A 17,297-nucleotide genomic window follows, 5' to 3' on the forward strand; every position below is an offset into this window, starting at 1 on the left:
AAATTTATCAAAGTCTGATGTCAATTTTTATTATTTTATATGTAGACTTCGTATTTTATTAAAATATTGAATCCATAATTAATTTATCGATTTATTTATGCAAGAAATCTCATTAAGTCTTAATAATAATTTCTATAATAGAGACTAAATTGTTATAAAATTGAAAGTTCAGGAACTAAATCGTTACAAACCAAAGTTCAGGGACTGTGTTACTTTTATGAAAATTTAGAGACTAAAAGTGATTTTTAACCTATTATATTTTTATTTTTAACTTTTTAAAGGATTTCATATTGATAAAACAATATCAATATAAAAAATCAAATGAAAAAAAAAAACAAAAATAAATATATTGACAATTTTTTTTAAAAAAAGTTTCATTATAGAAGAAAGACCAAACTTTTGAAGTTTGTTCTCTATCATTTTAATTGTCCAATTTTAATCCTGATATTTTCAATATATCTTAAATTTAGTCTCTAAAAGTTATTTTTTACAGAAGTTGATTATATAATAATAATAAATTTCATGTAAGAAAATACAATATGTGAATATATTTTCAAAATTTATAGTAAAAATGCTATAGATAACTTTTTTTTAAATGAACAATAAGTTAACATTGAGGACTAAATTTAAGATTTATTGAAAGTATAGAGACTAAACTTGGACAATTGAAAGTATAGGGACTAAAATCCAATAAACTTCAAAGTATAAGGACAAAAATGAAATTTTAACCAAATAATTAATTAAAACACAACAAATTCAAATTATTTACTCAAGACAATTTTGTTCTTTCTTTGGTACTCAAATTGTTAGGAACATTATCTTCCAAGATAAGATATGTTAATGATTTGTGAATGTAAATCTTCAACCATCAAACACTATAGCGTGTGAGCAATTGTATGCTAGATTAAGAATTGGGGAATAATTTTCTATATATTTTTTCTTGTGCTCTCTTGTAGAATTGGCAAAATAAGTTTAAAAAATTAGATCCATAGTCTAGACTTATTATTTTTGCAAAAATAGTAAAAAAAAAAGCTCAATCCACCTGATGCATTTGATACACTCGATACACTATTGATATACACTTGATACACTACTAGTATATGCCCGATACATTTGATACTATCGATAGACACTTGATATAGATGCACGGTTGAAAATGACTAGATATTTAAGTGTTTTAAAAAAAATCAAAAAAATGATTTTCTGAAAAACAATTTTTCTCTGGTTATTCCAAACACGGTCAAATTGTCAAACTGAGTATACTTCTAAGTGTTAGTGAGCTTTAGGTTGAATCTCCCCGACCTTTTGTACATTTGTACTTAAAAATAAAAGAAATAACATCATTTAAAAAGGAAAACAAATCTACAAAAAAGATAAAAAAAAAAAAAAAAAAAAAAAAAAATAGCAAATACAAAAGTTAAAGTGAGTAATGACTCATATTGCTACAAACAAAAAATACAAAAAGTATATAGATCAAAGGAAAAAAAAATACACAATTGATATATTTTAAATATAGTATATTAGTTGATTGATATACCAGAAACATAGGTTTGTTAAAAATGCAAAACTGGAATACGGAATAAATGAAAATTTAAATTTAAGAATTTTGACATATTTACAATTTTTCATATATTGGAAGCACATCTCTAATTATAGATTTTGAATTTGTCATCTATGACAAATTTTTCTTTATTTTTTATTATTTTTTTGCAATTCAAATAATCACGTCCTTTTATTGAGTTGGTGTTTTTATCCAAAGATAAACACAAATGTTGTGGTTTTCTAATATTCGCTTTTGAAAAAACATATATTAATTTTATTCATATTTTCTAACCATTATAATTTCAAAGTTTGAATGGTTCAAAAACAAGTTAAGACAAAATTGTAAAACATGGAAATATTGCAGACATCATTTACCCTTCAATCTTATATGAAAATAGGAAAAGAAATGAAAAAGAAATAAAAGTGAATACTAAGATCTATGAGAGTTGAAGCTTAGATTGTGAAGTACTTAGCAAAGAGCAATACTTAAATGCAGCTTAGATTGTATTTACGTCCCATGTTTTCTCTTTCTCTACTTAAAAAAATGATTTTTAAATATTTTTTTTTTAAAAAAATAAATTGTTAGACAAATTTTAATTAGGTGCAATTGGAGCCCAATGAATTTAAACTATTGCCACTTTTTTTTTAAAAAAAAACAATCTTAATATTTTTAAATATTGAAAAAAAAAAAAACAGAAACTCAAAAGAATTCAAAGAAGCAATTTTTAAAAAAGTCTAAACAAAAAATGATAAACTTTTGAATTTGGATAATTAGCATTAGAAAGTCAAATTACTCAGCCAATGTAATGTATGACAATAATTTTACAGCATATTTTGTCCAAGCTCAAGATCAAACAAAATAAATTGAGCTTCCAAATATAGCATAAAAAGAAGGAACAAAAATTACACAATATTAATTCCTTCTCATGATTAAACCTTGTTGGAGTCCAAAATGAATGATCAAAGTCTTCAACTTTCCATTACCATCTTCCTTTTTCTTTCACAAAAAAGGTTAAATTTTGAAAAGCTTGTAAAATGGTATCTCTATAATTTATGATTGATCTACAACAAAGAAATAACAATTTAACTAATATCTATTGTGATGCATTGTCTTGCTTCATCAATTTCAAGTTAAGTCCAATGTCCATTCCATTGTAAGCAATAGGTGCATACATCCATAACTCATCAGAGCTCAACAACTGCACATTACATTCAACACAAAAATTAAGAACATTCTTTTTTTTTTTTTTTTTTTTTAAAAAAAAAAAAACCCTCTCTTGAATGATTAATTCAACAATTACCTTGATTTGAAGTTGCAAAAACTTCACATATTGAACGGCTTCTTCAAGCATTGTACTGATATCAACCTGTCAGGTAAACATATAGATACGATATGAGACTCAGATCATTTGATATATATGTATGATCGTTTGGAATCAGCCTTACCTTTGTGCCGTTCGGGACAAGGCTTTGTAAGATTCTCAACCTTTCATTGATTCTTTCTCTTCTTTTCTAAAGGAAAATTGAAAAGATTGTCAATTGACTGAGTTCCAACTAATTTTTGGTTTGGGGCAGTTGTAAATATATCAATTATGCTCAAAGTATTAGCATATATAGTATAATCCAAAAGAATTTGTAGATTTAACAAAATTTAAATCCAAGTTTAAAGTACTATTGCTGATAGATTTTGCTATACACTTAATTATTAGTTCTAAAAATACTTCTCATTACAATTACCCGATTCAATGTGTTTAGAGGCTTATAGAGGCTTACCCTGGCATAGAGGCTTTGAGGGTCTGTGGCTGAGCCTCTACTGGCTCTTGGCTTTCCATTTGAGGTTGAGCTAGAAGTGATTCCACCATTGATTTCTTGAGGTTCATTACAGTCATCCTCAGAGCTGAAGCTGCTTGTGCATTGCCCATTTGGACTAACAATGTGATGATCATCTTCATTGCAGCTAGCCGAAGCGATCTTCGAGCTCTTCCGCGCCCTCACGCTCCTTTTCGTCTTTTCAACCTTCATTACCACAATGTCATTAGAATCGAAAAACAAGAAAAAGAAGAAACAAACAGGCTTTTAGTGCAAATGAGAGCTTGGACTATAAATCCTCACATCAAGCAAACTTTGGGATCGCTTCCTCGAGACGTTCTCAACCGAAACCGGCACAACTTTATCATCCCTCATAGTTTCTTCCATTGTTGCCTCCTCGGCTCTTCGTTTCGGTTGTGAGCTTTTCCCATTGAGAACAGGGTCAGCAGAGGAATGTTGCAGCCTGCATTGCCTTGTTTTTCGAACATTCGAACCATTGTCGTCGGCCAAGCAATCGGCATTCCCGACATCCTCCATGGAGAAATCCAAGGACAAAGAGGCACCATTATTAGGCAACCAAAGAGGGTGAGAATCAGTGAAAGTGTAAGGATGATTATTGTTGTTGGCTGGTGGAAGATTATACACATTGGAAGAATCAGAAGCATCTGAAGAATAATAAGAAGGTTCATCCATGGCTGCCATGGTCAAAGATGGAGGTGGTTCATTAGAAGCCCAATAAGCAGAAGGAATTTCCAAGCTTAAATCTGAATTTAGCTCATTTGGAAGACAATAATTGTTGAGCAAATTAGCCATGAAATCAGATTCTTCAGCAGTATAAGCTCCACTAAGAGATATCCATTCTCTTTCTGAAATGGCTCCTATAGGTTCCATAATTTTTGTGTTTGGAGTTGGAAGAAAAAAAAGAAAAGGAGGTTTTAATTTGTTTGGTACTTTGATGTTTGAGAAGATAGGTTTACAAACTTGTAAAGCTCATTTATAATCAAAAATTAAGTTGACTTCACTTGATTAAAAAAAGGAACATCCCCTGTTTATTACATTAATTCTGTTCTTAGTTTAATCCCTTAAAGAGGGAGATACCCAATAGGAAAACTCTCTAAATGGGCCCAAAGACAACTCAAAAATGCTTAACCAAGCGTAATGGATGGATTAAAAAAATAAGTAATTGCACCGAGTAACATTTTTAGGGCTAATAATGGAATATATAGCAACATTTTTCTAGAGTTGCAAATATAGCAAAATCTATCAATGATAGATTTCATTACCAAGACTCCTACTAGTGATATAATCTATCATTAATAAACTTCGAAAGCTAGATCTGAATTTTGTTATATTTGCAAATTCTGTTGTATTGTGCTATATCTGCTAATACTTTGGCCATGATTGTTGTTTCTCTAAAATATATAAAAAAAAGTAATTCTTTTTGTTTTTTAGTTCAAGAGCTATCAGCTGGGTCTAAACATTATGATTAGACAGTATAAAAATGGAGATTAAGACAAAAAAGAAAAGAAAATTATAAAGAACTTGGTTGGTGATAATTGGTCTTAGAGAGAATTTGAGTCTAGAATTTTATATATGTTACAAATAATATAGTTGCTTTTCAGATAGAATGAAGGATGTTGTTGACAAAATGACATCTGATATCTAGAAGGAGTCATAGATTCCAAAAATTATACTAACACAAAATATCTCTTTTCTTTCTTTCTTTTTCCTTTCTACGACCCGAGTTCTCGACCCGAAACAGGTTCGATATTTTTTTCGGGATTGAGAAAAATTGAAGTTTTTGTTGACAATAGATGTTGAGCTTTTTACTGTTCTTGATTTGATGTGTTTGTTTGCTCCATGAGAAGGGAAGGAAAGGAAGGTGAGTTTGATTAGCTTCATGTAGTCATAGACTTTGTGAAGACTAAAAAACTACAATAATTTTGTGGGCTCTGTGGTGATAATGACAGAGTCATATATAAATGTATATTGTCTTGAGAGATGTTTGAGTTGAAAATAAGATGCCCTTTGGAAGTGCTCTTTGGCCTCATTCTTAAAAGGGTCTTCTTTCCCATTTGTTGAAAAAAAAAAAAGAAAAAACTTGTAACTTAGCTAGTAAACCAAACAGGTCAAAATTAAGGGATAGTTGAACTATAATTAGACCCTATGAGTAACACGAGTAATATTTACCTACTAGTTGAACTGCCACCATTTTTTTGCAATAGAATTCTGTCACATGTCTCCCCAGATCATATCGTTTTACATATATATATATACAATCACATATACATCTGTCTCTTATACACATCTAGATGTGTATAAGAGACAGATATATTAAGCGTGCCCTCAAGTCATGAAAATTTAGCTTGCTTCAGTGGTAAGATGGTAGACATTTTTCAATCAGGTGTCCAAAGATCGAAATTGTAATGAAATAGTTTTTTCTTTCTTTTTTATATTAACCAATTTTTATTGTAAAAATTTCCAGAACTATATCTGACACAAGTTTAGAAGTTAATAGACTAAAATTTTAACATTATATAAAGTTGCACCCATTATATAAAATTCCGGATCTTTCACTATTTGTATGTCAATTAGCTATACTTACTTGGACGATATTATATGATTTGAATATTTTATCGATGCAATTAAAATTATATTTATATGAATTTGTGCCCCTTTACATAAATCATGGATCTGCCACTACTTGTAGCTCAATTGCATGGTACTTTGTGACAAACTTAGGAAAGAAAATTCATTTTCGTTTGTGGTTGGGTTGCACTAGCAACTAAGTATTACTCAATTAATAGTTTGATTTTCAACTAACAATATTGAGAGCTTAGATATATATTGTAGACTCAATTACAAGTTTAGATACTAAAATTTTAGCTTAGTTTTTATTTGGTATTTGGATTTTTTTTAAAAAAAATGGGTGAAAAGATTCTTAAATTTTCGATTTTTGTGTTCAATTGGTTCCTGGACTTTAAAAATTGTCTAATTGTTCCTTAAACTTTTAATTTTGTGTCAAATAGATCCTGAATGCTTTAATTTTGTGTTCTAGTATATCCTTGATCTATTCAATATTTTTTAAAATTCATCGACATATATTAGATAAAAAATTAAAGTTTATAGTCCCGTTAAACACAAAATTCAAAGTTTCCATGAATTTGTTACACTTTTTAAAGTTCAAAGACCAAATAGATACGAACTTAAAAACATATACTAAACTTGTAATTTAACCTATATTATAACATTTTACGTTTTTCAATCAATCTATAATAATTATAATCAAATTTTTTGTTTGTATACTTAAGAAAACTCTCATATTTTATCTAAAATATGCATAAGTGAGATAGTTCAATGGTAGTTGACACATATTCTTTTCGTTAAAATGGAAGGTGTACTAAGAAAAACTCTCATATATTTAAATATAAACCCAAACATCAGAATATGTTACACTGGATTTGAATCTAACTTTGGTTAAATTCATTTATCTTGTATTATATTTTATATAAATATTGTGACAACTATCTTGGCATTATTGGTCTGACCTATGATATATAATTTCAAAGTCTTGCCTTGTGTTAAGCAGAAAAAGAAAGACAAGGAAGATTTCATCACTTATTGAATATTAAACAAACTGAGATTTGCTTGTTGGAATATATGCTGCTTTTGAAGATCTTCATACGTAGAAAGAAAAAAAAACCATAGGCTGGAATGAGGTGACAAAATTCAATACTTTCACTTTGTTTTATGAGTGGTCCCATGGACTATGAAGAGAAAAATTTAAGTTCACCCGATTCGTATCAATTACTATTGAGATATGCTATGAACGTATAACTTTGAAAGTTAAAAAGTTGAACATATATATTGTATACGTTAATATTAAAGTTTAAGCTCTTACTGAAAATTTAAACTTACATTAATGGTTAATTGAAGCATATGGTACAATAGGTATATAAGATACCAATTACTATATAGGTAAAGATTAATGAGTTGATATATATTCCATCCTACAATTATGGTTCAACTATGTTGATGCGGAAATTTAAACATGTTTGTCGTCTCGTATGTCTTTTGCGAGTTTGTCTGCATCTGCCCGCTTCTTCTAATCTGGTCTCACCTTTTGAGCTAACTTGCATGGGAGTTTCTCGCATCAATGTGGTGTCGAGCCTACTACACTTCGATACTAAGTTAGTATAGAAAATGTATAGTTTAGTAAAGCACACAAACTTAGGGTTCTCCTTAAAAGATTACTTACTTTTCCCATTTGGAGTCACCAAATGTGGCTATTTAATAATAGTATCTTTCCTTTGACACTTATCTGTATGTAGGTGACCCCAACATTGTCAGGACAATTTGCAGCGCTCAACGCTGCAGGGCACTATACAGAGTATGCCTCGTTTATTTATCTTGATTGGTGCACATTCACCAATTGGACTTGTCGACTCGGAACCCTAAGATCTGATTTTTTTTTCCCTTTTGGAACGTGTGTTTACCCCTATCACCTCCCAATTTTCCTTGGACTTGAGTCTGCCCATGAGCTTTGGCCTTGCCTCAAGCAATCTTAACTAACTAAAAACACCGCTACGAATGTTTTGACTAATTTCTACTCCTTTAACACTCTCATAATTAACTTTTACAAATTATAAATTCATAATTGAGCTAAACAAACTCAAGTTTCTATAATCTTTACCAACTTACAATCCAAAAACATAAAACAAAAACTGAAATTTTCGAATTTTAAACTTCATCCCAAATTAAATTGAATTATGACACCTTTATGTTCTGTTTCGTAACTATTTTGTTTTTTGAACACTACTTTTTTTAACTTTCAAAATTTGGCTTGATTTTTAGAACATTGATAAAACATAGATAAAACAACAAGAAATTTTAGAGCTGAAATAAGTGTTTATAGGCTTAATTTTAAAAGCCAGATGATTACCAAATAGGTCTAAACTTCTCTGGAAATTTGTTGTTTGATGAGAATAATTTCTGCAAAAATTGAAAAACCATGATTGGATAATTTTTTTAAAAAAAAAAAAAGAAAGAAATTTTTACTGAATTTTCAATCAAAATTGTTGTTACAAAGAATAAGAGTGTTAATCTAAACAATCTTCATGTTTTGAATTGAAAAAATGGAAACCAGTGTTTTTTTTCCCAAAGGGAAACAAGAGCATTCAATTAATGATTTGAATAGCTAAAAGAAACTTGAATCTTTATAAATGATCATATTGCAATTCTTAAAAACAATTTTGAAAAATATACATATAAATCAAATAAAAACTAATCAACATTTTGTATACGTTGTCACCCAACCAAAATTGGTACGAAAACCAAGACATGTTCGTGATAAAATTTGAAATGGTTAAAATCACTTCTAAATATATTTTTAATGGTTCAAAATCAAGTTTGATAGCATAAAAAAAGATGATCAAAAGTGAGAAATTAGACATTTAAGTTAGTTTTAAAGGATTATATGTGAATTTAAGAGTATTTTAAACATGATAAAAGTAATTTTAATTATTTCAAAAACACTCCTAATATACACAGGAAATTTTTCTAGTACTACGGGAGTACCGTACTCTATTTGTTCACACTATAAATTTACCTTCATAAATATTCATAAATCTCATATTAATGTTAATGGATCTCACCTTATTTTTAAAAATATGTTAACATGACATATAATAAGTAGAGGTAGTATGAAAAATTGTTCGTACTATCATAGTATAGAAAATTTTACGAACCAGATAAAGAGAGGATTTATCTTAGATCCTAAGCTCTCCTACCCAACATTATTGGATCTATTCTTTTCATAAAAATGTTTCCTAAAAAGTTGTGGAAAAAAAAAACAAAAAATAGGACCTCACTGATATTTAATTTTATATTTATTGAATATAAAGCCGGCCGCTTGGTATTTATGTATTGAATCATATATTTAATATAAACTTTGTAAATTTGCACTTGCATTTGTTTTCCTTAGAAAAAAAATCGTATTCATATATTTAACTCAATAAATCAAATGTAACTTTAAAGTAAAAAAATGTATTTAAATTAAAACATTTATATTATCATAACAAATTTTGATGGTTAGATTATTCTTCGTAATTGTTGAACTAAAATAGTTCAAAATGACCTTATAGTAATAATGGATGATGATGCTCTGAAATTAATAGACTTTGTTACAACTCAAACTCGAAGGATATTTTTTTTTCCTAATGATTTGTAGCTAAGTGTAATATAGGCTGTGAGATAGATTCTTCTCTATAAGATATATTTTCTTTATAGTATTCGGAGTCGTATCATTTTTTGTATCTCTTTCATGTAAGTGAGATTGTAACTCTTCTATTATTTTCACCAAATCCTGTAATAAGTGTTATTGAGGGTTGTACCAAGCAAGGCCCAAAGCTCATGGGCAGACCCTAGTTCAAGGAAAAAGTCAGAGTCTCAAGTTGGTAGGCCGACCAAACAAGCTAGTGAATGTATATCTATTGGAAAATAACCAAGCTATACTCGGTCTAGCGTCCTGCAGCCTTGAGTGTCATACACTTCTCAGACATCATAAGAGTTATACATGCCGATAGGCGACTATCTGAGGTAGGACATTATAAATGGACTCATTCAACGACCCCAAAAGAAAAAGTAAGTAATCTCCTAAGGAGAGTTCTGACCTTACTTTTGTGTGTTTAGTTGAATTATATACTCTCTGTAGTAACTTAAACATTGAAGTATGGCAAGCTGAGCACCACATCAATGAGAGGATCTTTCATGTAGGTCGGCTCGAAAAGTGAGACCATACCAGGAGACCGTGGGCCGAAGGTCAAACCCACAAGGGGCTTGTGACAATAACAAATGCGTGTTGAAATCTGTGTCAAACCAATTAAATTGTGCTTAGGTTAGCTCGTATGATATTAAAAATCTAATATCAATTTAGATGAAATATTATTTTTTAAAAATTCTAGCTAAAATAGGTAACTCGAAATATAGCAAAATAAATAAATAAATAGAGATCAATAATTTATTGCAATGATTGAATGTAATCAATATATTAATTAATTAGTGATTGTTTATAAGTACATAAAAATTCAGATTAAGCACAAAATACAAAATATATATATATATATTCAATTAACATTCTCTTTTAAAAAAGCAACAAATTCTCCCAAATAAAATAACTCTAATACGAGATACATTTCTCCATTATTTAACATTACTCAAAGAAACTTTAAAAAAAATGGAAAATAAAATAAAATTGGAATTTAGTTATTTATTATTATTTTTTCATTTCATGAAATCCTTGTGTTTATTTTTCAAAAAATTTTAAAAAAATAATAATATGAATTATGTGCATGCCATCACGATTGTTGGAGATAATTTCAACTGCCTTCTTGGAAAGAGCTGGCAGCTTCTATCACCCGACCCAGTATGCAAAACGCGTTATTTCTAATTTCCAAATAATTTCAATTCTTTTCCTTTTTTTTTTTTTCCTTCCCCATTACATAATATTATTATACTAAATACTTTTTTTTATTACAAAATTTTTACGGATAGAACAAATATCAAACTGTTTATAGAAATAACAAAAATAAATGTAATAGACTTTTATCAATTTCTATCATTGATAGACACCGATCGATTTCTATCAGCATCTATCAAAGAAGATTAACTTTTTTCTATTTTATGTAAATAATTTTTTTATTTTTTATTTTTGAAAATTTCTCTTTTTTATAATATAATTTCTTAAAATAAAAGTTAGAATATATTTTGATACCATTCCATTTTACTTTTAATGAAACTATAAAATAATATCAATAATTTTCATACAAGAAAATACACTATATAAATAAACTTTTACCATTTATAAAGAAAAAGGTTAATAATGACTAATATTTTTCAATAATTAACTTGCGGAATTAATTTTAAGATTTATTAAAATGACATGAAAAGTATAAAAATCACAATAGAATAAAATTTAAAGTGATGGGAATTAAAATGATATTCTAACTCTTAAAAAATTGTGTGTTTTAAAAAATTGTACATAAAGATTGTTTTTTGTGTTAAAGAAATAATTTTGTAAATTCCTTTTCTATCATCAAATATGCATGTTGTTTATATTTTAGTTGATAAAATTATGTACTCATAAAATTGTGAGGACAAAATCTTATTAGATAATTGGATTAGAAATCTCTTCAACAGTGGCATCGGAATTATATTATACATATAATGTTTGTGAATGGCCAAAATAAATAAATAAATATATATATATATATATAGTTTAGTGAAATAAAATATTAATTATCATCTTAAAAGTTGATAATTATATTGTATTTTCTCTATTATTGAACTAAAAACTATCGATGAACTATTTGAATTTTCGTAGATCACACGTGTGAGCTCGCACTTCATTCAAAGTAAGTAAACCCTTCTTGGAGTAGAGTTAGGGCATTATTTTCAAAACTAATGGAGCTACTACCAATGAAATTATAAAGCTAGAGTTTAGGTTTAATGGGAAAGTTTAGAAAGATTTATGTTTAATTAATCTTTAAACTTTAAATTTTGTATTAATAATGTGAAAATGGTTGGTATAACTAAATTTCCTATAACTTATCAACTTAAATTTTTGAGATAATTTGACAATTTAATTTTAATAAGTCTTTAATTTGATATTTTTTTTGTTTGATAGGTCTTAGACTTTAAAAGTATTTGTTGAAGCTTAGATTTTGTGTATGGTTAGGGTCTTTTACATTTTTAAAATTAGTAAAAATAATCCATGAATCGATTATTACACATAAAATTGCCTAGTGTTCAAATAGGACTCCTTACACTTTTTAATTTTATCTGTGAATTAAAAGAAAGGTTTAAATTATATTTTGGTTCTTAAACTTTAAATCTTATTTTGTTTTGGTATCTCAATTAAAAAAAATGTCTAGTTAAATCCCTGAACTTTAAAAAATACTTACTTTGGTCCCTGGTATTAAGATTTTGTTAACTCTTAAACATAATGATGAGATGCTTTGTATTTTTGGATATCTAGGTTGCCAAATAAGTTAGTCATGCTAAGAAATTTAGGAATTTAATTTTGAATTAGGTGGTAAAGCGATTTTCTATAAGAGATCTTTAAAGTCATTTTGCGTCCAAGATTTTGGTCGTCCACTATTCTGACACGTTGGTTGTTGATATTTTATTTCACTTTCATCTAATTCAACCTATGCTAGATGCAATTTTATCTTTAAACGGATTGCACCATTAAAATGTTAACAAATCTTAACAGTAGGGACTAAAATAAACACTTTTTAAAAGTTTAGGGATTAAAATGAACTTTTTTTTAAAAGTTCAGGGACTAAAATAGAATAAGGCTTAAAGTTCAAAGACCAAAATAAGATAAATAGGTCAACTACCAATTATTCTAGTGAATAAAAAAAAAAATCTAGAGTTCAAAACCTATTAAAAGTTGTAGGACAAAATGCAAAAAATCACCCCTAAAATATAGTGGTAGTTGCATAAATATACCTTCAAACTTTCAATTGTAAAAATTGGGCCCTCAAACTGCTAGAAGTGTTAAAATTAGGGTAATTGCAATGGGTAACATTTTTAGGGATAATAACCAAGTGTATAACAGCATTTTAAAAAAATTGCAAATATAATAAAGTTTATTAATAATAGAATTTTATCGTTGATGGACTCTTACCAACAATAGAGTTATTACTAAATTTTGTCATATTTATAATTTTTTTTATATTACGTTATATCTATTAATACTTCAGGCGTAATTGCTATAATTGCAACTGTCCCTTACAATTGACCCGTATTCGTTGAAATTGGGCCCCTAAGGTCAAATGATTAAAAGTTTAACCCTCAAACTTATACAATTATTACAATTTCTACAATTATGTAATTTTAAGAGTCTGTTTTTAATATTCATATAAATTTGAGGGATTAACTTTTACAATTGAAAGTTTGAAGGACAACTACCATTATACTTTAGGGATACTTTTGCAATTTGCCCTTAGTTATTTCAGTAGTTAAAATTATGCTAAAGTTTGGTGTACTCTATATTTAAGAACCATATAAAACTTACAAGATAAAATAATCCTCTTTTTGAAAGAAAAAGAAGAAGAAGAAGAAAAAAGTTGCTAAATAATGGGGAAAAAAATCCAAAAGGGAAAAAGAATTTTATTTTATTTATTTATTTTTTTAATGAGGTAGGTATAGGTATTGCAAACAACATATAAAATTGCTTCCTTACATATAATATAATCAATATTTGTGACACAATAATTTGATTTTTTATATAAGATGAGAAGGAAAAGAGTTGGGTGGGTGTTAGCATAAATTCTTTATATCTATATTGAATAGATAAACCATAGGATCATTAATGTCAAATTGTCAAGAATAACATCCCGGATTCCATTGCAAAATTGATGATAGTTTCAAGATGATGATGGATGACTATGGTCTTCCTCAACCAAAACTCCGAATGTCTTTAATGGGATCTCTCTCTTGATGGGATTCAAGAAAGACTGAATGCTTATATTGTTTTGGTATATCGACGACCATAGCCCAAGGTCTCTATAATACTAGTTCAATTAGGGTTCCCATTAAACCCTAATTAACTAGGAATGAGCTTCTACCCATTAAATCCATACTCAATTAAGAATCTAGGGCCTTAATTAATTAGATCACATAATAAGGCCAATCTAATAAAATAACTCAATGTGATAAATTATTAATTCACATACATAGCCCATACTTTAATTAAACATATTATTATTTAAATATGTCTTAACAATCTCTCACTTGGGCTATGTCTATGTACCTAATATAATTAAATAACATAAACCTTAAGCACGCATAAACTAGTTATTTCAATAATAGAATTCCCCTTTAGTTCAATCTGGTCCATCTCCTGTATTAGCATGGAATTAAGGCGGCTTTCGTCACTACCTTTATAACTAACCCTTCCTTGATCACCAATTCCAATACATTCAATGACATAGATTAAGTATGGATGGATAGAATGGAAACTACATGCAAAGTGATCTAGATCATGCCTGTTTCCAACTGGTCCAGATTCCTTAATGAGATCATTCTAAAAAACTTTATGCTAAACTGCATGCATGATAAACAAGTTAAAATAATAAAACATAAACCATCAATTTTATTCTATATAGAAAATAAATAAAATAAGGTCAAAAAACATCCTCAATAACAAACTCCCACTAAACCATGGAATCAGAAAAGTGACTAACACCTATGTGAGCAACATGCTCATAAAAAACTTTAGGTGATAAATCTTTAGTCAATGGATCTTCCACCATAGAGTTTGTTCCTATGTGTTTTATCGAAATTTGACCATTCTGAACTCTTTCTTTAACAACTAGAAACTTCACGTCTACGTGCTTTGACTTCGTATTGCTTCTGTTGTTGTTGGAATACATCACAGTCGACTTATTGTCACAAAATAATTTTAGTGGTCTTTCTATGCCAACCACTATCCGCAGCTAGTGACAAAATTTTGCAACCATAGTCCATGATTGGATGCCTCATAACATGCTATATAACTCCGCAGCGATGGTAGAAGAAGCCATAAGTGTTTGTTTAACACTTTTCTAGGATACAACTTCTTCAGCCAACATGAAGATATAGCCTGAAGTGGATCGCAAAGTGTCTTGACATCCAGCATAATCAGAATCAGATACCCAATGATCTCCAAAACTTCTAATTTCCAATAAGTGAGTATATAATCTTTTGTTCTCTGTAAATACCTCAACCCGTTTGGCTGCTTTCTAATGATCCATTTCCAGGTTACTCAATATATCTGCCTAACACTCCAACTATGAACGCAAATATCGCATGGTACATACTTGAGCATACATTAGACTTCCAATGGCTGATGCAAGGAGGACCTTCTGCATCTCCTTAGTCTCGAGTGCGGTCTTGGGCATTGATATAAATGAAATTTATCACTCTTAGCGATCGGGTATCTCCCGGCGCACAATGTTTCATGCCAAATCTACTCAAGATCTTTTTAATGTAGTTCTTTTGTGACAATCTCAAAAATACCATGAGAACGATCTCACAGTATTTCAATTCCTAATACAAAAGAAGCATCACCAAGATCTTTCATCTCAAAATTTCTTTGTGAGAAATCTCTTAGTGCCATGCAATAAACCTACATCATTACTAGCTATGAGTATGTCATCAACATATAAACACCAGAAAGATTGATTTACTCCCACTGAACTTGTGATATACACAATCTCCACAATGTTCACCCTCAAACCAAATGAGGTTATACTTCATGGAATTTGTTATACCATTGATGAGAGGCTTACTTGAGACCATAGATGGATTTCTTTAATTTGAATACCATAGACTTTGTGAATTATCAGACACAAAGTTTTCTGGTTGCACCATATAAATCGTCTCATCAATGTTCCCATTGAGAAACGTAGTTTTTACATCCATCTGGTGTAGCTCTAAATCAAAGTGAGTTACCAGTACCATGATTACCCTAAAAGAGTCTTTCGATGAAACCGAAAAGAAAGTCTCTTTGTAATCAATGCCTTCCTTTTGAGTAAAACTCTTTGCAACAAGACGAGCCTTATATCTTTCGATATTGCCTTGTGAATCCCTTTTGGTTTTAAATATCCATTTACAACCTATGGGGTTTCACTCCTGATGGCAGTTCGACAAATGTTCCCAAACGTTATTGTCTTTCATGGATTTTATTTCCTCTTCTCATAGCACTTATCCACTTTTGAGAGTTAAAACTTTGTAAAGCTTGTTGGAAGTTGATTGGATCTTCCATTATGCCCACATCATCCTGATGTTCTTGAAGAAACACAAATAATCATTGGAATTGTTACTTCTTCTCTCTCTAGTGAATCTTCTTAGTGGCACTTCTTGAGGTTGTGAGTTTAAACTTCAGGTTAATAACGGGGACTTCAATGTTGTCTTGTTCTTATAATTGGTTCAATAATGAAGTTAGGAATTGGAGCCTGAACATCATTTATAATCACATGAGAAAAAGAAACCAATTCCTCTTCTAAAAGCAAAATCTTTTCCGTTTATTATCTTCCCCGCTAAAACTCAACATCCTTCAGGAATCTAACCATTTCCTGTCTTCAAAAACAATGATCTAGAAGTGGATCATAAAAACTTTGAAACCTCCGAGTGGCCTCACGAATAGCCCAACAACGAATTAGCAGCTAATAGTTCTGGAGGTCCAATTTTCTTTCATTAGCCTATAAGGCCGTAGGCCTCACTGGACAAACCCCATATGTTTGAGAGATTGCCTAATAACTTAAGTTCTTCCTGTCCACAAACTCATAAGCAGGTGGTTTTGGCTAGTACTTTACTAGGGGTACCCTATAAGGCAGATATAGAATACTAGATTCACGAGTAAATTTTCATTTAAATCTCCGCATATCAAGTGCCTTTAATTTAACCTGCGAGATTGGGACATCTCTCCATAATTGTACTCCCTTATGTTTCATGGATTACCCTGTATACCTCATAGAAGTTAAAGAAGTCAAAAGACTACTTAACTTCTCCTTTCTCATTTTTAGCAAAAATATTTCTCAGTTTGAGCAAGGGAACTTATTTGGCATTCACTTTCCGTGATAGAGCCCCGAAAAAGGACTCCAGAATGGAAGGCCTGAATGTCATGCAGACACATTTGCGATTCCTGGACCAGTTTCCCACTTCTCGCTATATTAGCCTATTTGTGTTCCTCAGTGTAGAAGTAGGTTTATCGATCCTAATGCAAGGTCCAAATCCATCAATCCAAAGAAGTATCTCTAACTCCAATTGGTTTAAAAGATGCTAACCCTAAAATAGACAACCCATAGAATATATTATGATACAGTCTGAGAATAATCTTTCAGAACGAAAATAATCTTCCTTATGCATGAAAAGAAAAGCAGCTCTTGCTAATTGTGTAA

At 29.6% G+C, this 17,297-nt stretch overlaps 1 protein-coding gene across 1 annotated transcript; it reads right to left on the bottom strand.

The window, feature by feature from the left end:
- Positions 1–2,636: 2,636 nt before the first annotated feature.
- Positions 2,637–4,242, bottom strand: LOC120089711 (transcription factor bHLH84-like). Its single transcript, XM_039047078.1, has 5 exons — positions 3,655–4,242; positions 3,316–3,558; positions 2,989–3,054; positions 2,844–2,909; positions 2,637–2,741 (listed from the first exon to the last, which is right to left on the bottom strand). The coding sequence occupies exons 1-5, from the start codon at positions 4,240–4,242 to the stop codon at positions 2,637–2,639; spliced, it is 1,068 nt and encodes a 355-aa protein (XP_038903006.1).
- Positions 4,243–17,297: the final 13,055 nt, after the last annotated feature.

This window comes from Benincasa hispida, chromosome 11, assembly GCF_009727055.1.
Source record: "Benincasa hispida cultivar B227 chromosome 11, ASM972705v1, whole genome shotgun sequence".
Taxonomy (NCBI): domain Eukaryota; kingdom Viridiplantae; phylum Streptophyta; class Magnoliopsida; order Cucurbitales; family Cucurbitaceae; genus Benincasa; species Benincasa hispida.